At 53.1% G+C, this 22,802-nt stretch overlaps 8 protein-coding genes across 8 annotated transcripts; 4 read left to right on the top strand and 4 right to left on the bottom strand.

Moving 5' to 3' along the window:
• Positions 1 to 125: 125 nt before the first annotated feature.
• Positions 126 to 884, bottom strand: CABS01_05615 (uncharacterized protein; the record flags this gene model as incomplete). The annotated part of the gene is made up of 2 exons (XM_060538983.1): positions 126 to 151; positions 257 to 884. The coding sequence occupies 2 exons, from the start codon at positions 882 to 884 to the stop codon at positions 126 to 128; spliced, it is 654 nt and encodes a 217-aa protein (XP_060405245.1).
• A 102-nt stretch (positions 885 to 986) lies between these two features.
• CABS01_05616 (uncharacterized protein) lies at positions 987 to 3,554 on the bottom strand (the record flags this gene model as incomplete). Its single annotated transcript, XM_060538984.1, has 1 exon — positions 987 to 3,554. One exon carries the CDS (start codon positions 3,552 to 3,554, stop codon positions 987 to 989), a length of 2,568 nt encoding a protein of 855 aa, XP_060405246.1.
• A 3,875-nt stretch (positions 3,555 to 7,429) lies between these two features.
• Positions 7,430 to 7,699, top strand: CABS01_05617 (uncharacterized protein; the record flags this gene model as incomplete). The annotated part of the gene is made up of 1 exon (XM_060538985.1): positions 7,430 to 7,699. The coding sequence occupies one exon, from the start codon at positions 7,430 to 7,432 to the stop codon at positions 7,697 to 7,699; it is 270 nt and encodes an 89-aa protein (XP_060405247.1).
• Positions 7,700 to 11,506: 3,807 nt separating this feature from the next.
• CABS01_05618 (uncharacterized protein) lies at positions 11,507 to 11,770 on the top strand (the record flags this gene model as incomplete). The annotated part of the gene is made up of 1 exon (XM_060538986.1): positions 11,507 to 11,770. One exon carries the CDS (start codon positions 11,507 to 11,509, stop codon positions 11,768 to 11,770), a length of 264 nt encoding a protein of 87 aa, XP_060405248.1.
• Positions 11,771 to 12,309: 539 nt separating this feature from the next.
• CABS01_05619 (uncharacterized protein) lies at positions 12,310 to 13,395 on the top strand (the record flags this gene model as incomplete). The annotated part of the gene is made up of 1 exon (XM_060538987.1): positions 12,310 to 13,395. One exon carries the CDS (start codon positions 12,310 to 12,312, stop codon positions 13,393 to 13,395), a length of 1,086 nt encoding a protein of 361 aa, XP_060405249.1.
• Positions 13,396 to 17,474: 4,079 nt separating this feature from the next.
• On the bottom strand, positions 17,475 to 19,344 carry CABS01_05620 (major facilitator superfamily transporter; the record flags this gene model as incomplete). Its single annotated transcript, XM_060538988.1, has 4 exons — positions 17,475 to 18,509; positions 18,572 to 18,985; positions 19,037 to 19,233; positions 19,287 to 19,344. 4 exons carry the CDS (start codon positions 19,342 to 19,344, stop codon positions 17,475 to 17,477), a joined length of 1,704 nt encoding a protein of 567 aa, XP_060405250.1.
• A 940-nt stretch (positions 19,345 to 20,284) lies between these two features.
• CABS01_05621 (prefoldin subunit) lies at positions 20,285 to 20,874 on the bottom strand (the record flags this gene model as incomplete). The annotated part of the gene is made up of 4 exons (XM_060538989.1): positions 20,285 to 20,477; positions 20,540 to 20,607; positions 20,672 to 20,803; positions 20,857 to 20,874. The coding sequence occupies 4 exons, from the start codon at positions 20,872 to 20,874 to the stop codon at positions 20,285 to 20,287; spliced, it is 411 nt and encodes a 136-aa protein (XP_060405251.1).
• Positions 20,875 to 21,216: 342 nt separating this feature from the next.
• On the top strand, positions 21,217 to 21,619 carry CABS01_05622 (uncharacterized protein; the record flags this gene model as incomplete). The annotated part of the gene is made up of 4 exons (XM_060538990.1): positions 21,217 to 21,312; positions 21,362 to 21,381; positions 21,445 to 21,526; positions 21,593 to 21,619. The coding sequence occupies 4 exons, from the start codon at positions 21,217 to 21,219 to the stop codon at positions 21,617 to 21,619; spliced, it is 225 nt and encodes a 74-aa protein (XP_060405252.1).
• Positions 21,620 to 22,802: the final 1,183 nt, after the last annotated feature.

Raw genomic sequence — 22,802 nt, forward strand, 5'->3', positions numbered from 1 at the left:
CATCAAAGTGTGCCAAATTCTGTTAAGGTGCGCTACTCCATCCTCTTCGCCACGGAATTATACCGCACTACTATCGACGACCGGACCTCTCTATTTCAGCGAAGGTAATGGTCGTGTTGCGAGAGTTAAGATTTGATCCGCTGATCATCACCTGGAAATCAGAGTTAGCTTCAATGGATGATCGTACATCAAGGCAATTTCAACTAGTGAAGCGTAAAGACTCCACAGCTATAGAATTCAAGATTAAAAAGCTCACCTGCGTCATTCTCATCGAGAGCTGTGGTGTAAGACAGACGACTGGCTGGGGTAGCCCATTGCTCAGTCGTAGCGGTAGTGGAATCTCCCGCAGGAAGCATGATCATGTTGGCCGGTGTAACGGGCCGGATAGTCGGTACTTCAGTACCACCCTTGTGAGCGTTCTTGCTCTCCAGAGCAACATCATTTTGGGCGGTGTTGGCGGTATCATTGGCAGATTCGTGTCTCGCGTGCTCGGCTTCGTGGAGCCGCGCAGGCAGAGGGTCCAGGGAAGACGCTGGCTGGTTCTCCAACTCAGCAATGGCAAGAGCTGGATTGATGGCCATTTTGGCATGCTCACTGCCCTTCAAGGTTTCAATGCTGCTCTGGAGAGCTTCCAGGTCTTTGTAACCTTCCTTGGTGGGCAGGATTTCGAGCTCTGGATATTCGAGTTGGGCAGATGACTTGACACCGGGCTTGGACGGCATCATTTTTCCCAAGCTGGTCTTCATGGCCTTCCCGAGCTTCTTCGACATGGACTGAGAAGACTTCTTGATCTCGACGACGCTGGGCATGGAAGTCTTGCCGGCGAGCTCAACATACTGCGCTGTCTCCGCACCGGGGATTGCCGCAAAATCCTTCGGCGTCATATCGTCATCAGGGCCTGCAGTACTAGTTCTCTTGGCTCTGTCATGGGAGGGCCACTTGGCCCAAGAAGAAGGAGGTGTAGCAATCTTTTGGAAGCCCAAATTCTATTTGGTGCTTGTGACATCTTCGTTGTTCTCCGACTTCTTGGGAATGATGGTACCGGAGAAAGACTGCTGAGAAGTGCTTGACTGGCTGGCGTTTCGTGTTGCGATAAAATCCTGCGCTTTGGTTTCTTTGTAGCGATATCCGACTACATCTCGCTCTGTAGGGTGAGAGAGGTGGTTCTCGTCGACTGAGATTGTTCCCATGCTGGCTTTAGCCATGGCAGACTTCTTGGAACATGTAGTGGACTTGGTCTCGCGCTGGTCGTGCTCAACTTTGAAAGCTCGCTGCCAGACCACGGTGGCGCTTTCAGTGAGCTTGGGTGCAGTGAATGCGACGTCGTTCGGGACATGCTGGGTCGAAGAAGTGATGCTGTGACTCGAAAGCATTTCAATGTTCTCCCGTGGCTTGAGCATCTGGTTCGCTACCGACGAGGAGTTCAGCTGTGCGGGCTCCGTGGAAGACTGACTATGCGACTGCCATCGATTCTTGGTACTCGAGCTTCTACGAATGCCCAGGAATTGGAGGAATGAAGACTTTCGCGACGGTGCATAGCCGTCGCTAGGCAGGTCGATCTGGGATTCACCAGAAATTCCTCCAATACCACCAACTGAACCAGGCTTCTCGTTCTTCGGGTCAGGGACGTTCCGCGCGGTGCCGTAGTTGTGATAGTTCTCAGTCTGGAAGCAAATACCATCTGCGCCAGCTACTTCCTGGCCTGATAGGATGATAGAAGGTACAGCCGTGTCAGAGTCGGGGTTCTTGTCTAGGGCGGTACGATAACTCTCATCAGAATGCTGCTCCTTGAGATTGTACACTGTTGCTTTATTAGTTGAGATACTAGCTTCCGCGATTAACGTAAACCCACAGTCAAAGTTGGCGAGGTCGAGATCAATAAGACTCTCAGCAAGGCTGTTGCGATCGTCGTCACCACTGATATTCTTGAAGCCCGATGGCGAGGCGGTACGTGTGTTCTGCATAGACGAGTATACAGAAGATGACGGATAGTGGGACGGCTCGTTCGCTTGCAAGGGCATTCTACCAAACAAAGTAGTCTTTACCTCCAAGTCGTCTTTCAAAGGCAAGTCGGCGTACGGCTTGTCACCAGAAATTTCTTGGAGGGGAAAGCTGATGGGGCTCGAGTGTTGACGGTTTGTTCCTTTCTCATCGCCAGCTTCGGTAGCAGAGCTGCGACTAGGCACTGCAGTTGCGAACTTCTTCTTGCCATCCAAATCCTGAGCTGTGACGAAATCCTCCTGAGACGAGAGCTTCTCGGCGAGCAGCCAGGTCTCCCAGCCACTGCCATCCTGGAACTGTGCAGATTCCGAAGTGCGGCGAGGCTGAGATATGCCCACGGGCTCGGTTGCGAGCTTGCCATCAGGCTTCTCCATGTCGCACAGAGTTGCGCCGTTGCTGGAAGAACCATCTTGAAATTGGGCCTCAGAAGCCTCCTTGTCGTCAAAGGCAGCTGTGCTCTCAGCGTCCAGTGGGAGGGGGATATTCTGAGGTTGAAGAGAGAGGGCCATCTGACTATCGCAGTGGGGGATACACTGGGAGAGTCTCCAAGTTCTGAAAGACTCGTCATCCTGATCGGCGCGACTCTGGCGAGCAGGGAGAATCGGGGCCGGGGGAGGCATATCAGGGAGTGACCCTCGCTCTCGAAGAACAAGATTTGTTGCCGTGACCTTCGTGGAGGTTTCAGGCTTTGGACAGCTGCTACGCCGGCGGTCTCCAGTGGTGATATCGATAGGATGAACCTTAACACCTTCGTTCGAAAGCTTGGCAGCAGGCGGTGGCTGCGGCAGAGACGTGACATCAACCACAGAAACATCGGTGGGAATCTCCACCTCTATTCCGCTCCGCGGCCGCGGTCCGCTCTGACGCTCGCTTTGGTGATCACCAGGAACTTCCACCACTGTCTCCAACCCACGGAATCTCTTACTTCCAGGCGTGACAGATCGCGAACTGTGCTCGCTCTCGAGGTCGGCTTGAATGCGCCTCATGTTGTTCTGTCTCACAGAGTAAGTATAAGCAGCCTGATCGTATTGCGGGGAGCCATCTATCTCCGTAGCAGCGGGATTGGAAGAGGGCCTCTGAATGCTGATAATCGACACCCGCTTGTCACTGTCGGGACTGTCAGACCGCTTGTTGCTGTTGTTAGAGCGGCGTCGGCTGAGTCTGCTCCATGGGCCACTTCTTCTGGGTGCTTCGATTTGATCCTCGTGGTCCGACACATATTCGACCTCGGTGGGATCAGGAATGAAATCCAGTTCAGGAGAGCGCATGTATGAGCGCTGAGAGGACGTAATGGAGCCCCCTGTGTTGGTTCCACTGAGCATGAGTTCCATGTTGTAGTTGCTTCCAGGCAGCTTGGCCGGAGGAGGCAGCTTGATCAATTCGACAAGGGGCTGCTTCGGAACCTGGGCTGGAATTTTCTCCTTCGATTTCGCGTTCTTCGCCTTTCTGTCCTTCGACTGCGTGTCTTCGGGAGGATCCGCCTCCTTTGCCTTTGCGTCTTCATCCTGCCCCTTTTTCTTGGAGGAGATGCCGATGCAGCAGACGTGCACCATCTTGATGGGTTTCCACTGTGGATGCTCGATTTTCTCTGTGTTTGCTTTGGTCTCCAAACGAGCGAAGAGGTGGTGATAGTCGGATGGCTGGCGAAAAATACTCGGTACCAATCCAAGAAACTGCTCGACCTGCCCAAGAGGAGAATGATGCAAATGAAAGTCTGATGAGCAAGGTTGTCTTGCAACAGGCCAAGGCCAAAAAGAGAGGTTGAAGGAGATGGGGGATTTGGCAAGAAGCTTCTTCTGTGGAGGGTAGAGGGCAGAGAAGGAAAGCAGAAGGCCCAGTCAAATTGTGGAATGTTGACCTGACGATGTCATCTTTCTGCTGAGTGAAAACAGCGGGTGCCCCTGAGGGTTCCTTCTCGAGGATCTGTTGCTTTCACTGGTGGCAGTCACCAGGGACAACATCATCAAGCAACACGGGCACCCAGGTCAAGCAGCGGTCATCAAAGACCAGCAGCTGCCTCCCTCAAAAATGCCATGCGGCTTGTGAGAGCATGTAACAAAGGCAACGCCGCATGTGTGAACTGCGTATACTCAAAACTGAGGGTGAGCGCTTGCTTCGATATCTGTATATACCCGCTACCCATCTTCAACCCATCCAACATAACTTTTATCAGAGTAATCATCCATGTTGGAGTAGGTTTGAAGTGTTGGTTGTTAATACTGACAACTTGGCTTCGATTTGATCCTGTTCGAACAGACTGTACAACACCAGCCATTTGGGTTGTACATGTTGACTAGTGTCGGCCTTTCTGGGCCCCTATCTGAAGCCTTCAAGACTGTCTTTGAGCATCGTCCGAGGCACCAGTTGGGAGCACCATCTTGGAGCATGATCTTGGAGCATGATCTTGGAGCACCGTTCTCGGGCGTCTTCATGGTCATCGTTTGGATCTGTATCTCAAATCATCCGCTTGAACGTGCAAACGATCCAGATCTACAAGCATTCGTGTAGAAAAAATCAGAATGGGTCTTTTCAGTAGGACTCTGCTCCGAACCTCTGACTGACTAGCTCTTGACGTAGCTATTGCTGTTGATCCGATCCTCCAAATGGCCTTTTGGCTATTGCTAATCAGACCCATTGAGAAGGTAGTATTAGCAGACCATGACCCTCGGGCTTACAATATCTTGTGCCGCTTGGCATCGAAGAATTCGAGTTTCAACGTTCCCTCTCGATCCATGTAGCAAACGCCACATTCTAGTTCCCCAGAAGGTGTTTTACGGCTCATCGACATGCTCTGTTCTGTGATGATCTTCCCTAAGCAGCTTTGCTGCGGCTAGATACGGGAAGGAAAGCTCGCGTTTTGGTACGGAACCATCGATACATCGATTTCAGACAGTTGAGACTGATGATGCCATGAGGTCGGGAATGGAAGCCTCGGACACGTGGGTTAGTGGAGGGCGGTCGAAAGCGGCCCGTTCAATGAGACATCCGATCCGACGTTGTGCCCTATGAGGCCGCAAGTACGAACGGGTGGCGCAGCAGGTTTTCTTGGCTTGTGGGAATTTTCCACACGAGACATGGAAGTGATGAAGCTGGTATCCGTTCAATATGCCGGTTTGAATGTTGCCCGGGTCTAGATTTGTCAAAATGCGCAGACTCGAGAATGGCTTTCGCTGACTTCAGCGTGCAACAATCTAATGTGTAGTCGAAAGGATGACCCGACCCGGTTGATTATGGGGACGGAGCTGCCGCATGATACTTGGCGACAGGGTTAGGAATTCGGGTGAGCGACCGATGCTGTGCAAACAAATGCAAGCGACCAAACTCAAAACAAGGACGTGGGTGTCAGACAGGAGGAACCCCTCCTAACTCCCCAGTAGGCAGTGCCAGCCAGCCAGGGAGCTACCGTGTTTGACGTTTTTTGACGAGTGTTCCGACTTGGTTCGCCTGGTCGGTCCTTTTTGATTAGCAGGATTTGACAGAGCATCAAGCCTTCGTATCAGGGAATGGGAACGGCAATTACGGCGCGGTTGCGACCAACATGAGGCAAATCAAGGAAGGCGATGCGATGGTGTGAAGCAGGCGGAAGTTGAAAGAAGCAACGACGGGAGGCAAAGCGGGTTGGCGTTGATGTGTCTTGGCCCAAGATCAGTGATCGCCCAGGCGTTGAGAAAGTGAGGTGAAGGGGAAGACGATCCCGCGTTGGTTTCCAGGATGGGTGTAAGACAAAATGGCGGGGCGAAATGCAATGAAATGGGCCGACGCCGGTGTCTCTGAGTCTATAGGCCTCCGGATCTCTGAGTCTGTGAGAGACATGTGGTCGTGGGTAAGATATCGTGACATCTGAGGTACGACGAACATCTCAGTAAGGTAAGGTACCTTATTCTGAGTGTTGCCTGAGGTGATACAGGTAACAAGTCCAGGCTCCGTCCCGGGCAGGACCGTATGTAGTGGAGGAAAGGCGGAGGAAGGAGCAGAGGAGCTAAACCTAGGAGGAAGGCACCGAACGGCGAGGAGCAGGAACTTCCAGGAACCGAAGGAGCTGAAGTCACCGATTCGGGACCACCTTCCCGCCTTGCCCCAGGAGTAAGACCGGGCGGGAGACGTGTTACCGTCGTCAGCGGGTGGCCTTATGTCCAGTGCAGGCTGACGTTGACAACTTCCATTGACAAGCAATCTGAGAACCTGGAAGCTGGAGCATCCATCAATCAATCAATCGGCCAGTCACTTCTGACAATGGGTTCAGGCTCAAAACTCCAGAGTGCTCGAGTCCACCATTCGTGCCGAAACCACCGACAGGATGCACGCGGCAGCATACGAATAGCTCGAAGCCTCATCAGAAGTGACCAGATTCATCATCATTGTCCAGGGTTTTCAGGTGAAGATAATGTAAGCTCCAGGTGTGCAATTTCCAGCGCGAATTTTCTGCAAGATTAATCAAGTCAACGACCCAGCAGGATCGCTGCCATCGCAAAGCTGCGCAATAATATGCAGATTGCCGTTGGTCAAGGTCAGGCCAGACCCAGAACCCAGACCCGGCCAGTCCAGGCTCCCCGAAAAGTTGGGAACTGCCGGGTAACGACTCGCCGGCTCATCTGACGGTTATTATTACCGCAGAGCTGAAAGGAAGAAAAAAGAACACCACCACCTCGCTGCCTGCATAGCCGTCCATACAGAAGTGTCGGTTGTGCTGGAGACAGTACATTTCGACATAATCTCGACACAATCATTCTGTGACAGGGACTTCCGGGGCGAACCCTGAGGGGGAGATTTGGATGTTTCCACCCCTGCCGAGGAGGGGGCGAGGAGCCATGGTCCGTGTCACCGTGGATTGACGACCCGGAGGCTGGACTTCTGGAGTCTTGTGTGCAACTTTACTCAGTTTTCCCGCAGGTTTTCCCAGATGAAGGTCTCCGCCGCCAATTCCGGGGGGAAGAGAATTGACGAGGATTGACAGACCAGCAGTGCGGTGCAAAATGTAACCGCGAGCGGCAACACTTGAGCGCCAGTCTCCAGAGGGGGCCGAGGGGATCGCCTCGGGGGTCTGAAACCCTTCTCTTCGGGGGTTCAATGCTTGGCCAAGAGCCAAATGGTGAGGATTCTAACTGTACTCAAGCAGTGGACTGGGCTTCCAGTCACTGTGCCGAATGCCCATGGGCAATGGTACGGAGTACCTGGATGATTCTGAACTTTGCTCCGTCTGATGATGCTCCTCATTTCCATCAGATCATCCCGTCGTTTCGATCTCATGTTTGCTGGCCGGGTTGGCTGCTCTCCTAGTTACAGCAGGGTCATCCACGCCTTCTCGTCGGTCACACGAAAGCACCAGAGACATTGAGCATTACGTTGTACCAGCTGAAGCCAGCTGCGGTCATGAGCTGAGCTTTGGAAATCCGAGTCTTTGCTCTACATTCCACCAAGCCCCCGGAAGATGCAGAACGACTCGATCCTCGTGGCATCTGAGACGAAAACATTCCGCAGCAGTGAAGAACAAACCACGGGCCACGAACCAGGACGACAACTCACAAAGCTTGGACCCGGCGTTGCCAACTCCATCTTCGATTCTGATGGACGATCATGGAGAAGGCGGAAATTTTCTCTGCTCCACGTCGGCGCACACGTACCGCATGTCTTGGCACAGCTGGCCACAGCGGCAGATGGGAGATGGTTGATGGATCGTGGCCCTCTGTCTCCCGTCTAGAGTTGCATCGAGACAACGGGACGATGTGGACTGGGAAATAGCATGGCGGCAGAGGCAGAGGCAGTCAGTCGGTCAGCGACAGTTTGGGGGCCAGAGTGCCAGACTACCAAGTACATACTTCCAAAACTTCCAACAACTCTGGAACTGCATGGCGCGACAACGTCGCACACAATGGACCATTTCAGGGCTACCGCGTCGATCCCATTCTCCCCCCGAAGAGACGCCACATTGATCCGACCCCCCTGATATTTGGCTCTCCGGAGTACAGATTACCGCAGTCGGGTGCACAACAGAGATCAGTGACTGGAGAGGTTGTCAGCAAATCTAGGTCATCCGCTGAAGGGGGGACCGAGGGGCTGAGCGCAGACTCCCTGTTGGTCGGTGCCTCGATATGTTCCTGGCTAGAATCTGGTCTAAGGCAAGGTACCCGAGTCGACCAAGCGATTAAAAGCGCCTAGTAATGAGAGGGAAAGAATTGAGGGGGATGAGGCCACTGAGCCAACCGACATACTGCCGCTCCGACTCATTACCTTCTCCTCCGCTTCCAAGTTTCCGTCCCGGTTCCCTAGCCACGGAGCCTGACACAAGATTGAGCACGACTGAAAGATGTCACTATTGACAGGCTTTATCGGACTATTCCCGACACATCTATGGCCACCATAGTCCGTACACAGTATGATATATCCCGCAGAGAAAAGGGGTCAGGTTGCACGAGGGTCGGTTAATACTCGTGCACTGTAACGGAAGCGGTGCATATCGAGATGTGCAGTCTTCTGCTACGTCACTCACTATAAACAAACATAGCCTATGGCTTTTTCGTAGGGCAGGGCTCCCGATAAGAATTTGCGGTGAGAGGCGGGCCGGCGCCAGGTTGCAACTGTGCCGGAGTGTAGGACACATGCGAACAGGGGCGCAAAAGGGATCGACTGGCTACCGCTTCGTCGCAGACATTTCCAGTCGGCGGCAGTGTAAAGTCAGCTACAGCACGCGCGCGTGCGGCGCGCTCGCCATTCATCACGTATTTAGCACCGCATTACACGAGTATCTCTCTGTCTTTCAGCGCGTCTATGGATAGTTCGTCTCACGTCTCTTCACGTCACATCAAGATGGGCAGGGTCAAAACGGTCACCCTAAGGTTAAGTGAGTTTAAGGTCGGTCGCTAAAACGCCTCCATCGAGGTAGGTTGGTTGGTTTCGCAGCGGATCAGGACGCTACGGGCCTACGGGGAGACTCTCTCGAGAGGAGACCGCACGTCAAGCAGACGGACCCCCCGGCTAAGCGGCAGTCTCTCATGGCGTTTTCATTTTTAGCCCTTTTGTGGCTCACTCTGGTTTGGCGCCGCCGGGCGAGACTTAACCGCTGCATCTAGCAATGTGCCGTTGGCTGACTGTTGGCGCTAGACTAGATCACAATGAAAGTTGAACGGTGAGTGGACAGAGCGTGAGAAATGGCTGGGGTTTCATGTGAGGGGAAAGAACGGTAAGCTACGAATATTTGGAAACAGAATCTGGCAGATTGATGCAACGGTCGGCTGGCTGAGCCTCTGAGGGAGGTAAAAAAAAACTTTTGAGACTTGCATCGCCGTGTCTGCAAGGCCGAAAATACGACACATGCCTTATGATGGTGTTATTGACCACACACGTACTCCGTACTCCGTAGTAGTAGGTACGCCGTACAGATACGGGCCTGAGCCAACTGTCGGTCAGTCTGCTAGCGGTCTGTTGCACCTGTCACCGTCGACCGAAGCTTTGCATATGCGCACAGATTGGGTTGGGCGCATACGAGGGACGACTCGGCCGTGCATACGGACGGATGCTCGTACGTCTGAATGTCGTACAGCATACGATGGCCCATGGTCTTATTGCCAATTGGTGTACATGAAAAAAAAAAAAAAAAAAAGGCATGAAGAGTCGTTCTTGTGTAGCGCAGGGCACAATGCCTGTGGTTCGGCACCGCGGACGGGACAGCGGCAACAGACAACAGGCCATCTCCACCGTTTTATGGTCTCTCAATGAAAAGCAAATTGAGCATCCCGGGATACTGCGTACGGATGGACGTTGAGGTCTGAGTATGGGGGGCTGTCGGCTACCGACGTGTACGAATAGGCTGCGAAGCCGGCATGATGCAAGAAGTTAAGAACAAGCTCAACAACGAGGGGGAAAGAGCAGCCCGCGCGGGATCGATGATCAAGAAGCAATCAATCTCTCTACTTGTACGGGTACGCTCTCCACCGACTGGATCCGCAAGAGATCTAGAAGTTGGTCACTGGTTAGAGGGCTGAGTCACGTTTGCACGGAACACTGCCGTAGTCTGTTGGCATCTGCAGAGAAACTGTACAGATGGTCATGGAAGAAGCTTCCGTACGGCTCCGGGTAGCAAGCAAGAGTCAGTAAATGCACGCTCTCTGATGCTTCTTCTTCTCCTTCTCAGCTAATACGTAGGAATGTACGGATACTGCGTACGAATAGTGTGCAATGACAGCGTATCCAGCTCCGTAGGTATGGGACCATAGAGTCCACAATCACATCTTTCATTAATTTGATCAGCAAGGTGAGGTACCTTATCGCAGGGACCCTCGCATCCTGGACAGTGACTTTAGGAGTCAGGGATGACGGGGCGCCTGTGGCCACGATCTTGACTGGGATTCGGGCTGATGTGAACGGTGTGGATCCGGACGATTGGCCACGCTTGTGTCTCATGTTTGGCGGTACCTGCATATGAGGAGCGGGATGGCAGGGGTTGGGCCGACAGGGGTAGGCCGACCAAAAAGTGCGCTGACAACTGGCAAATCCAGGACGACAGGCAGGCGCGCACGGCGAGGCAATAGCAACGGCACGGGCTGACAGGTGGTAAGGTAGGAGGCGCCTCCGAAGGCTTTCCCTGCTTGGGCAAAGGGGAAACACAACGTCGAGCGGTACGTATCGCTCAAGCCTCTTTGAAAAAACAAGGTCGGAAAAGGAGTCAACATCAACGGTCTCTCTTCTCTACCTACCTTGTCTAGATACCTCACTCTTACACTTTCTCACTTACACTTCAGTCCAGCATCACAGTTGTCACCGTCATGACTGCTCAGCACTGACTTCCACGACTACAACTCAATACCCAGGTCCATCCATCACGACTACCGCTCATATTCCCTCACATATTGCCGTCGTCGTTGTCGAATACTACCCGGGCTGCCGTCATCACCGGCGTAGGTGGGGTCATCTCACTCCTGTCTTTTAATGAAGAGGACTCCGTCTGTGGGTTTGACGCTTGACTCCTCGAGATGGAAGACGAAAAATAAAGGCGGCTTCATCTCTTGCCCCCATGCAAGAGTCGAGGGCTGTGCGGCGAGCGGTGCGGTGGCCGCTGGTTCGCCTCTGCCTTAGCCCAGCTTCCTAAGGTGGGAAGCGGTTCTTCGTACCCCCTGGATCATCGAGCAAGGGTCCTTGAGAACCCCCCGGCGCCGTCATCCTTTTTTCTTTCCCACCACATCCGTGGTTCTCCACTCCACTCCGTGCCTCCTCCCAACGACACACACTCACACACTCATACACCACACCCTCACTCACTCACTCACTCTTACCCTCACCTCTACTCGCCCACTCACTCACTCTGCGCTTCCTTACTCACCCACTCACTCACAACTCTACAGAGTACCCTTCTCTTGCTTGGTGCCGGACTAGTCTCGCGCGTCCTGCCATCTCCTTCTCACCCTCACAGATGATGGTTCACCATGTCAGGTACACTTCCTTGGCATCCATGTCATCCCATGCGGGCCAAGCAAGCGTTTGGCCCCAGTCGGTCCACCCCTAATGCGGTGCGATGCGCCTATGCCGCCGAACCGCGACAAAGTTCCTTGCTCCCTCTTTCTCTTTCTCTCTGTCTCTCTCCCATGTATGCTCTGTGGATGGAGTACTTTGTAGTGTAAGTGGGAAAGTTCCCTCGCTGTGCTGGCAACCTGGGCCTGCCTTGCAAGCGCAACGGGTCTCGGCCGGGCCCTGGACCTGCAATCCCAAATGTCCATGGCATTTCTACACTACGGAGTACTACGTAGAGACTAGACTCTCTCTCATATTCCATGGATGATGGACCATCACCCTCCAAGATGAAGGGCCCACGGTCTAATGTAGCTCCCACCCGGGGCCACCCCCCTCCATCAAAGTCCACCCTCCTCCTCGAGCCTTGAGGATTTCGATCCTATCCACAAGTCCACGTCCCTCCAGGCTCCCCTCCCCTCCCCTGCCCCCATGCCCCTATGCCCATGTACATCCACCATGGGCTCCACGGGCTAAAAGGACTCTGACCTCCCTCTCCCCTTCTAAATATCATCTCGCCCTTCCTCTCTTTCACCTACCCTTTCTACCTTTCTCTCTCTCCACCGCACAGTCTTTCGTTGTCAGTCTTCGGACACATTCCATTCATTCAGCCTCAACCCACGCTCTCTATCGAGTATACCATTCGTTCATTTGCGCAAACTGTGTCTTGCAGCCAAAACTTTTGAGAATCATCCCCGCGAAATTGATCTTTCGCCCCTTTTACGATCCCCGATCCGAACAAGCAAAACCGTCTACCCTCGTGGAGATATCTGAAGAGTCGTTGGAAACAACCCATACACAACTATCAAAATGAAGTCCTCCATTGCCGCCGTTGGCCTCATGGCCTCCCTCGCCAGCGCTTCCGCCTACCAGCCCCGCCACTTCCACTGGCGCCGCGACAACACCACCGCTCCCGCCGGCTACACCACCCTCACCGTCGAGGTCACCGAGGTTGCCACCGTCACCTCATGCGCCCCTACCATCACCAACTGCCCTGCTCGCAGCGCTACCCTCTCCGCCTCTGACCTCTCTACCTACGTTGTCACCAACACCGTTGTCTTGACCGAGGTTGTCTGCCCCGTCACCGAGGCTGCCAGCCTTTCCAAGTCTCTGGTCCAGCAGCACTCTACCGGCGGTCTCCAGGGCTCTACCCGCACCGCTCCCGTCATCACCACCCCTACCGCCGCTCCCTCCATCCCCCTGTCCACCGCTGGTGTCACCAACTCTGCTCAGGACCCTACCGTCACCAGCCCCCCTACCGCTGGCGGCGACGATGAGGAGGAGGACGATGACTGCCCCGCTGAGGATGGCGATGTCGTGACTACCGTCACCCAGATCATCTCTACCAAGACCCTTACCATGACCGTCGGCAAGGGCTCTACCGCTTCCGTCGTCACCACCGCCATCCCCACCACCATTGAGTCTACCATCGTCGTCACCAAGCCCACTGGCTCTGCCACCGGCGCCGGCGAGGAGCCCACCACCACCACCACTGCCACCTCCACCGGCACCCGCACCGTCACCATCAAGCGCCCCGGCCAGACCGCCGAGTCTGCTTCTCCCAGCGGTACCCTCGGTGCCGACGGCCAGTGCGCTTGCCCCTCCGCCGTGACCGTCACCATCCCCGCCTCCACCGTCTACGTTACCATCGGTGGCTCTGCCCCCGCTGCCACCCCCTCCGCCAGCGCCAGCAAGACCGCTTCCGCCGAGGCCCCCGTCACCACCGGTGATGTCGGTGCTGACGGCGAGGACGATGAGGAGGATGACTGCCCCGCCGATGAGGACGTTGTCACCCTTTCCACCACCGTCACCGTTGCCCCCTACCCCACCAACGGCACCGCCTCCGGCGCCGCTAAGCCTACCGGCTACTACAAGCGCTCCAACAAGCTCTTCTAAGTGTTTGATGTAGATTTGATTTCCCCCCCGCATGTCAAGCTATATTTGGTTATGAGAAGAATCTATGATTCATGAACAAACACATTCTTATCCTTCTTACACTTTTTTGTCTTGTATACACTTCTTGGGGTGAAAATAAAGCGAAGTTTTTGTACAAAACAACACAAAGCCGGGGTGGGAAAATACAAACAACTCGCACTTTATTCTTCGGTCCTGCCTGCTTTTTTTGGTGTGGTGTTCTTTTTTGTCTAGATGGGAAAGAAAAAGGGCGGACAACCTTTTGGTATGGCGAGTCCATTGGAAGGGTTGTCTTTTTTGCTTGTCTGGTGGTCCAAAGCATTTCTGTGTGTTTTTTTATGGGAAAGATCAACACGGGCATCATTGCATTCGCGTAGCGGGTCGTTGGGGACCAAACAGAGATATATTTTCTATTGTTTCTTGCTCAAAGAAAAAATCCAGAAAACTTTTTTCACTTCTACTTTGTACATACTTATATACTCGACCGAGAACAGTCAAATGGGGATGAGGTTTGGTGCGATTTGAGTCTCCGACACCCCCTGGTCTGAAATGATGAGACGGTTTTTCCACATTCCCGCTCCCCCCCCGTGTCATGTATGCTGGCTGCAGCCTGCTGAAACGAGACGGGAAGTTTATCTCAACTCTCTTTCGACTTCGAGTGAAACTTGAGATGAACATAAGGTGTGACTTGCGTTTGTGAGACTTTATTGTCGTTCAGTGAATTGTGACTTCTGTGTCCTTGATGTTTATGGACTTGGACTGCATCCCTCGTGACGCTCCGCTTTCCACAGCTCCGTTAGACCTTTGCCTGACTCGGCTTGTGTACCGTACCAAGTTCCTCTTCCTTTAACAAGTCTGCCAATTGAGGTTTTGGGATGGCACATCAGCAATGAACGTCACTGAGTAAGCAATCACTGGAAGGAACAGGTTTTTTAGGGCCCCTCCTATCGCTCTTTTCACCCTATTGGCATCCTGGGCCGTGATGATCTGTTGGAGGGCCTTGGCGATGCCTGAGAGAGCTCTTGGTGGTTTACGAGGCTTTGTTGGTTTTTTCTTGTCAACTCACCCCCGCGCGTCAAGTTCTTCAAGATGAGGCAGTAATACCCACGTGACTATTCCATTCGAAATCATAGCGCAGATTCTTGAAGCTCTCTTTCTTCTAGCGGAACAGACATATGGCAGAGGTCCGATGGTGATGTATCGTAGAGGTGAGGTCTACTAGTCATACCAGACGTCTTGGGCAAGATTTTCTCAGCAAAGATGAGACTTCGGCTGTGTATCCTGCCGAGGATTTGGTCTGCGATCGGAACCCTGTCGACTCCACGGCTGTCTTCCTTCTTGGGTTATGATGCGTGACATGCTGCCTGCGCATGTGGCTCGCGACGTGTCGCGACTGTAAAATCAAGTCTTCATATACACTGTTAATGAATTCATCAAGAGCGACTTCGCGAGGTCTCTTTGTCAAACTAACGGCTAGGCTGACTCCCTTGGAGGCTCCGCCAGCCATGATGTTGAAACGAATTCTTATCCATCGGAATAGAGATTCCCCTTTTGCTAGAGTATTTAAACCCTCGTGGTGATTACACGATTGATGGATATTAACACGATTCATCGTCATCCGCTTTATTTCGGTCGCGGCCGCCAAATCAAATCTTTATGGTTGAAATTCCGCCACGGAAAATCCATACATATCCCGTACTCTTCTTTAGATGACTTCCTATCCTGCCGGCGCGCCACTCAGCAAACTTCAACCACGTCATCTTATTATTCCTGAAGAATATCCCGGTGATGGTAAGATGGAGGTCAGGATAGCGTTGGAAGCGTTTGACCTGCCCCGGGGTGCGAAGCTTGTCTCCATCCGCCTTGCGAGTAGTTCTTCGGGCGAGCTGCGCAATTTTATCGATCGGAAAGGGATGGTTGGAAGCTGCATCATATATCTCAGGTGGTTTGTCGCCTTTGACACAGAAAGAAAGAGCCATTTTATAGAGAGTGTCAAGTCTATGGCCCAGTCAGCGAGGAGTCAGATATGTAGAACCGACCTGGCAGACTAACTTTCTTGCCAGAAGCACAACTTCGTAAAATGCAAGGAGAAACTCTGACGCGGGTTCCAATCTTGCCATTCAATTGGATAGTCTAGCAATACCGCTCGGTAAGGTTATTATGAGCAGTGTCAAGGCTGGTCCGAATAGGCACATGTTCCCAGCGCTGATATGACGCAGGACGTCTCCCAAGTGCGTGCCCCCCTTCTTTGCCTTATGCCTGCGGTTAAGTCGCTAAAATGAGTACCTGGCTTGAGTGGGAAAAAAAGATATAAAAACGGCGGTTGCGTACTTCAAGGGTGTAATGAGCGAAGGATGTCACGCGATTACGGGTATTCCCGAAGTTACCAAGGTCTCTGTTCTCATCGGGTGACAGAGCAGCTCGGCGACGTTTGTTGGCATGTTTTTCGAAGTCCCCAAAGCATGGAGTCTCAATCTCATAAGCTCGCTTTTGAGTCACAGCCTTTCACCCTCTTAGACGTTTATACGCTTTGGAATACATCAATATGGACAGCTGGGTTCCACCAACAGCCTCCCTAGTAGCTGACTTTGCTGAAGGGCAGCTTCGAGCTTCTCTGCACTTCCTTCCACGTACAACATGGCCATATGCCAACCTGTCCAAGGATTTTGGCCAGACTCAAGCGCCTAGCTTCGGGCTGAGCTACTACTCAGGCTACCACCCACGCTTTCATTAATTAGAGGAGAGAGAAACGTACTGTCAAAGTCGATTTATAAGTATGTTTATAGTAGCGCCAAACCAGCCCTGAGGCTCGTCCTTCGGTAAACAAATCCCCTTTCAACGCAGTCAAATCATTAATCGTATATGAGCTACTTTTCGAGGGTAATCTTGTTGTAAACCGGTGGCCCAGCCGCAAGGTACCCAAAGATCGTTACGAGGGCTGCACAAACGCTGCTCGGTCTGCGTGGGTGTCTCTCCTCTTCTCTATAGCTTCCCGGCGGGCAGATCAATGTTTCCGCTAGGACATGACGAGATAAGCCCTGTTGGTGGTAACTTCACGAATGGAATGTTGGATTGTCATGTGGATCAATATATGCAAGCAAGCCTTCACAGCCTGGTCTTGTGGGAGATCCTCTCCCCCTCCTCAAGAGTTGCAAGCCAGTAAGCCTAATTCTCCTTCCCAAAGTGCACGACTTTCGGCCAAAAGGCCCCGAATCTTGGTCCTTGCTGGTAGCGGACGTCAATGGCATGGGTCAAGTGCGAAGCCTGCCTGTGTGCTTCAATGGTTCTCGAGTGAGGCAGAGAAAAATAGAGAGACTCGTTGTTGCGATATGTGCGATATACCTAGTGTCAATAAATCGATCTCTTTATATTGTACCGTCAGAGAGGCTGCTCGGACGAGACCGAATTTCATATTTGATGCTCTGGAAATACACAAATATATGAGAAAAGTCTTGTCAGCAACTTCGGCCGTCACACCCGCATCACAGCAAGGGAACCTCGGAATAAAGAATATCGGAAGGCAACGACGAAGTCAAAATTGAGTCTTGAGGAAGCCACGTCGTTACGAGTTAGAATCGTCCATCACATAAGCTCTTGCGTCCCACCGTCTATCACACGGTATTCAAGAATATCACATAAAGCCAATGAGAGGCGGTAGGTTCGGGGTATGACGCAATTTTGATTATGTGTTATAGATTAATGCTTTTGGTTGATTATCGTCATTGCGATGTTCAACTCTCATCCTGCCCCAAGAAGGGGCCAGGTCGTGTGATGCTCATGCCTCATCGGGCATTTTCTTTTCTCCCCTAGACACCCTCAAAGCAAGATATACGGATCTATGCTCAGAGAAAAGGTGCCGTCGTAAGAATTTGACCGTGTTCACTCAGGGTTTGTACCCCTTTACCACTCAGTGGATGTCTTCGACGCTCCTCTTCAACCACTCTGGTTATGTATGCCTCCCTTGCCGGTATTCTCATCTCTCTCTCGGTAGACGTTTCATCTCTTACTTCAATAGATAGACCTCAGAAACCTTTCGTCGATTCATTCATTCATTAAACAGCTCAAACCTCCTCTTTCCGGGCAGGACTGTCCCTCAACCTGATCCTCCTCGCTTCCTCCCTCTGCTTCTGCTCCTCAACCTTTCTCTGCATCTCAGCCTTCCTCTCCTGAAGCGCGATACAAAACCGCGATCCCGCTCGAATCTGCTCGCCCTTCCAGATAAAGATGAAGGGGATTATGCACATGATAGCACTGAACCCACCGAGCAAGCTACAAGCACCAGCAATGCCGAGCTTGTTAAACATGCGTGTCGTCGCCAGCGGCAGCACCACAGCGAGCAGAGACCGGCTCGTCGAGGCCGCCGCGTTAGCGCTGGCAGCAAAGATCTCGTAGGCGTCGGTGAGATAGTTGAGCAGGGCGATGAAGATGAGCATGAAGCCCATCCCGAACGGGATGCCCGCCAGCATGGGCGCGACGAAGCTGACGCCTTCTCTGGAAGACCAGCCCAGCCAGAACAAAGAGATGAAGAACAGCGGTCCGCCGACGCAGGCGAAAGGGAGACGGCGGAACTCTTCGCGCTTGGCCCATGCGTGACCGTTGCGTTGCGCGCGGAGATGGCCCTGCTCCCAGCCGATGAAGATGGGCACCACCAGCAGGGCGCCGGCGCCTATGGGGAGGTAGGCGAGGCCAGCCACACCCGGTGAGAGACCGTAGAGCTTCTGGAAGATGATGGGGAAGGCCTGGAAGGACATGTAGAAGATTGTGTATACTAAGGCCAGGTAGGCGCACGTGCAGCTGACGATGGGCTCGAAGATGATCATGCGTACGGGGCGGGTCAGGACGACGGTTGCGATGTGCTTGAAGTCTGTGCTCTCCATCTCGCGGGGCGCGATGACGGCGGCGGAGGGGTCTAGTTTGCGTATCTTTCGTGCTCGTCGGAGGAGCAGGACGGGCGCGTAGGTCTCGGGGAGAAGGAGGATCGGCATGAGGGTCAGGCCGGCGTAGATGAGAGCCACCCAAAAGGACCAGCGCCAGCCTATTGTCGTGGAGCAGAAACCGGACACGATCGGGGCGAAGAGAGGGCCGAAGGTGGTTGTCTACGAGGTTTTAGCAAAGCTTCAAGGGAGTGAAATCCGGGAAAGTCGCAGGGATGACTTACGACCATGAAGGCTGTCATGGCACGGCCGCGGGTCTCGGTGTCGCCGTAGATATCTGCGAGGATACCGGCCACGATAGCGATGGGTGAGCTGGCGAACACGCCCGTGAAGAAGCGGAAGAAGAGAAACGCAGGCCAGCTGGGTGCGAGGGCGCAGGCCATGGTCCAGATGGTGAACATGACAAAGGTGACAATGGTCAACATTCTCCTGCCGAGATGCTCGCTGAGAGGTGCCCAGACTACAGGCCCGAAGACGTAGCCGATGAGAAAGACGGAAATGGGCAAGACCTGCTGTTGCTCGTTTGTGATGCCCCATTCGGCGGTTATGAAGGGTATCGCGTTGGATGGGAGGGCCGAGCCCATTGTGCTGTTGATGACTTGCATCATGGTTAAGCAAAGGATCAGAAACTTTTTGGTCTATAGCTCGTTAGTGACTGGATCTGTAGATATGCGACCAGAGCAATGTACATGTGACCAGTTGTACGGGTTCTCTGGATCACCGTCATCCCAAGATATTATTGTCGGCTCATCTTCGTCACTTGATGAGTTGGGGCTGGCCATCTCCTTTTCGTCCAGACCCTGCTCTTCGGCACGAGCCTCATACCTCTGGCGTGCTTCATCTTCATCGATCCTCCTCACCGTCTCTGATAGAGAGGATCGATTGCCTATGAAGTGTTACACTGTGGTCACAAAACGTATTGTTCATGGGGATGCTCACGCTGCAAATAAGGCAGACTATCTGTAGCATCTTCTGCGGATTCGCTGTGGGCGGGCATGGCGAACCGTGAGCAGCGGAACAGCACACACAGTAATTATGTTCCTGTGTTGGGTTCCATCTCAGAAGACACGAGGAGAGAGCAGAGTGTGGGAGGTGTGGGTGAGGGTGGCCGTCAAATACGGAAATGGATGAATAATGGCCCAAAGAATAATGGCCCCAAAACCACAGATGCCCGAAAATCGGTGACTGCATGCTGCATGTGGCCGATCACCCTTGTGGATCGAGCCGGTCTAGTCGTCGTTCCCACCATACTTTTTTCACAATTCAGCAAACGAGAAGCATTCCTGAGTGGCCGGGTGTAAGAGACAAGAGACGAAGCCTTATCCCCGTTCACGGCTGATGAGGGGAGGGGGGAAACAGCAAGCTACCTAGGTAGGTACCGGTAGACGAGGAGGAAAAGGCGTGTCTCGCTATTGGTTTGTCATTGACTCTCATCGGAGCCGAACCGCAAGACCCACTTGGTTTTCAAGGGCCGCTTATCCGGCCGCGGCGCGGCGATGTGCTTTCCCGCCGCATCCCCGGTGCTGCCCTTGTTGCCCCCTGCACAGAGGTCATTTGGGTTTGCGATAGCGCCATCGACTGCTGCGCTTCGTCACGACTCATAAGGTAGCGACAGCTATGCCGTCACCGGTAAGAAACGACGCCGCTAGTGGAATGCGCCGCTGCGTCTCAGGACTGGATCTACCTAATAGGTATGCGTTGTTCAAAGATTGAGGTGCACACCCACCGCGGGGGCAGTTGAGTCGGCCGAAAGCGTCTACTCTTATCAGATCCCTTCGAGTTGCACCAACTTCTGCAGCGACGGAAAAACGTTCCCCCTCAGTGTTCATTGGCCACGATTTGATAAGATATTGACCGGTGTTTCTCTCAGGGTACGCGACCCGAAACGGCGATGCGATGCGTGACGACGTTGAATTTTGTTTCTCGATTGTACTTCTTCATGTCTCGAGGTTGATACTCTTTCCGAATCTGGCGTACAGTTCGACCTTGAGTTGGTTCATATCCTCCTTAATCGTTTCCAGCTTCGATTCTAACCCCTCGACATCCTCCTCGATCTTGGTCGATGCCTGCTCGAGCATCTCTATTGCTTGAGGTTGCGATACGTGGAAGTAAGCGTCGCCAATCTTGTATCTGTGGCCGAGCATCAGTATGGTCTTTCGGTGCGTCATCGAGAGTCCTTCGTAGGTGCGTACGGTACTGTTTCGTCTTCGTCCGCAAGCTCCAATTCTGTGCTGAGATCCTCGAGCTCTTCCTTTTCTTTCTGCAACGACAGACAGATGTTAGATGGGGTTGCTTGTCGGTGATTGTATAAAGGTACGACTAACGCTCTTGTTCTTGAGTTCCTCCTCGATTATGAGTTCGCGCTGGTGCAGACGGCTGAACTTGTTGATCTTGTCTTGGTCCTCCCTCCTAACTTCGACCTCGTCGCCGACGGACTCCTCGTCCGCCTTGGTGAGCTGCAGATACGGTGTCAGTATAGGCAGTAGACCATAAGGTGAAGGGTTCATACCATGCGCCGTGACAACATCTTGGTACTATGTGGTGCAACGTGATGCGTGGTGGGTTTGACGATGGTGTCGGTGACGGTGACAGCCTCAACACTGGAGCTCCCAAAAAGCTCAGAAGGAGGGTCACAGTAATGCGCCACAGTGCGGAGGGGTCATGCACTGCCCCACTCTCAATTCTCGGGGGAAGTTCAATCAAGGTCTCTCTCGCTGGTGGCCTGTGCCAAACACAACAAAACCTCTGGGCTCCCCCACACCGGAACGTCACACCGAGCCGCGACAGCTTGCACGCGACACCTCAATCCTTCCCGCGACTTCAATCTCAACTACGTTTGGTCCTCGCCGCGGTGCACATTTTTCTCGCGATGGCACCCGGTCAAAAGGCATACCCGCGCGGTACTGTCAAAAAGATCATCAAAGCGCATTCGAACTGCAACTTGAGCAAGAATGTGGACGTCATGGTTAGTTGCTTACTGACGCGCCTGGCACGCCCTGCTGACCAGCCCTCAGATCTACCTCGACTACGTCCTGTTCATGCAGACGTAAGTTATTGACTCGAACATTGGGACGTATACATACTGACTTCTTACCAGACTCGTCAAGGAGGCGGCTATCGAGTCAAAGAAGTCTGGTGAAAGAGGCATCACGGCCCGAAGCGTCAAGAAAGTGACTTCGGTACGTTGTACAACCACACTAACAGCAAGTCTGATTACATGGTGAGGCTAACATTGGACTACGCAGGACACTCTCACCAAGTTCCGAGGTTGATTTTCCAGTTCATCGATATCGAAACTCCAGAAATTACTCGATACTTACGGAGTACACAGCACTCATCTACTTCGCGACCCGGGGCCGTCGATGCCATCAGCGTGGTCGAATACGCCCGAATGCGATTCCGTTGGTGTAACATGGCGACCAGCAACAACATATCATATCTGGTATCGAAGGGCTATGCAAAAGATGGAATCGACCTCGAGGTTTAGGCGTTGGTCTGCGACAGACCAGAGGCTCGCTTCATGCTGGCTACCGTCTCGTGCATTGAGGCGGCACGCAAAGGTTGGAGGAGCAGGGCGCAGGTGTTAGTGGCTCCTTCATCTGAGCAGCACCGGCCTGAGCCGCGTCAACGTTTGGATGACCACGACACTATGATCAATGGCGACATAGTGTGTTTCCATGGATAGATTCTTTGCTATTGGTGGGTGCGGGTGGTGATGCTCGCGGCCTAGTCACTATGGGAGTCTGGCGCATGAGTACTGCGTACAGCTTACCGTATATCCATAGATAATTCCCGTGAGAGAGCGACGGCTAGTTCCAGACAAGGCTGAGATGTCCTGCCTAGTACGTCATCCGAGCAGGGAAGGCTAGGAACACAAGGTACAGAAGATGGTGCCGCGAGATGTAGAACGATGAATTTCTATTACTCTTGCAAAAAAAGCCCTAGAGCACCTTACTTAGATGTAATCAGGTTGGCAGGACAGCATGTAGGCGAGATACATGACAGATAAAACATGCCAACCATTAAAACCGAAACATGCAGTCTCGAAGACCTGAGGCGCCTCCAACCTAAATGCTCCATGGGTCTCCCATCTCGGTACAAGTGAATGTACCTTTTCTTCTGACCAGTTCTAGAACCCCGGCGGGTAGGAGTGGAGGCAGGGGTTTTTAGGGGAAGGGAAGGGGAACTTAAGGCGAAAACCAGCCTGGCGGCAGGGATGCTTCCGGCTCCTCAGCTCCTGGGAACCCACTCCTAGGTTGGATCACCGCCTGAACGCCTGAAAACCCCCCACCGAAAAGGTACTGGACCCCGGGACCTCAGCTTCTCCCGGCCGACAGTGTCCCCTCCACTGAGCTGCACTCTGGCCCCGAGCTACGTGCCTGCCTGCCGTCTATGAGCTGGAGTGTCATCTTCCGTGAACCTCCAAATTTGATCCGTCCAAAACCTGCACATCCA

The sequence above is a fragment of the Colletotrichum abscissum genome (assembly GCF_030869225.1).
Source record: "Colletotrichum abscissum strain IMI 504890 chromosome Unknown Scaffold_11.1, whole genome shotgun sequence".
Lineage (NCBI taxonomy): Eukaryota > Fungi > Ascomycota > Sordariomycetes > Glomerellales > Glomerellaceae > Colletotrichum > Colletotrichum abscissum.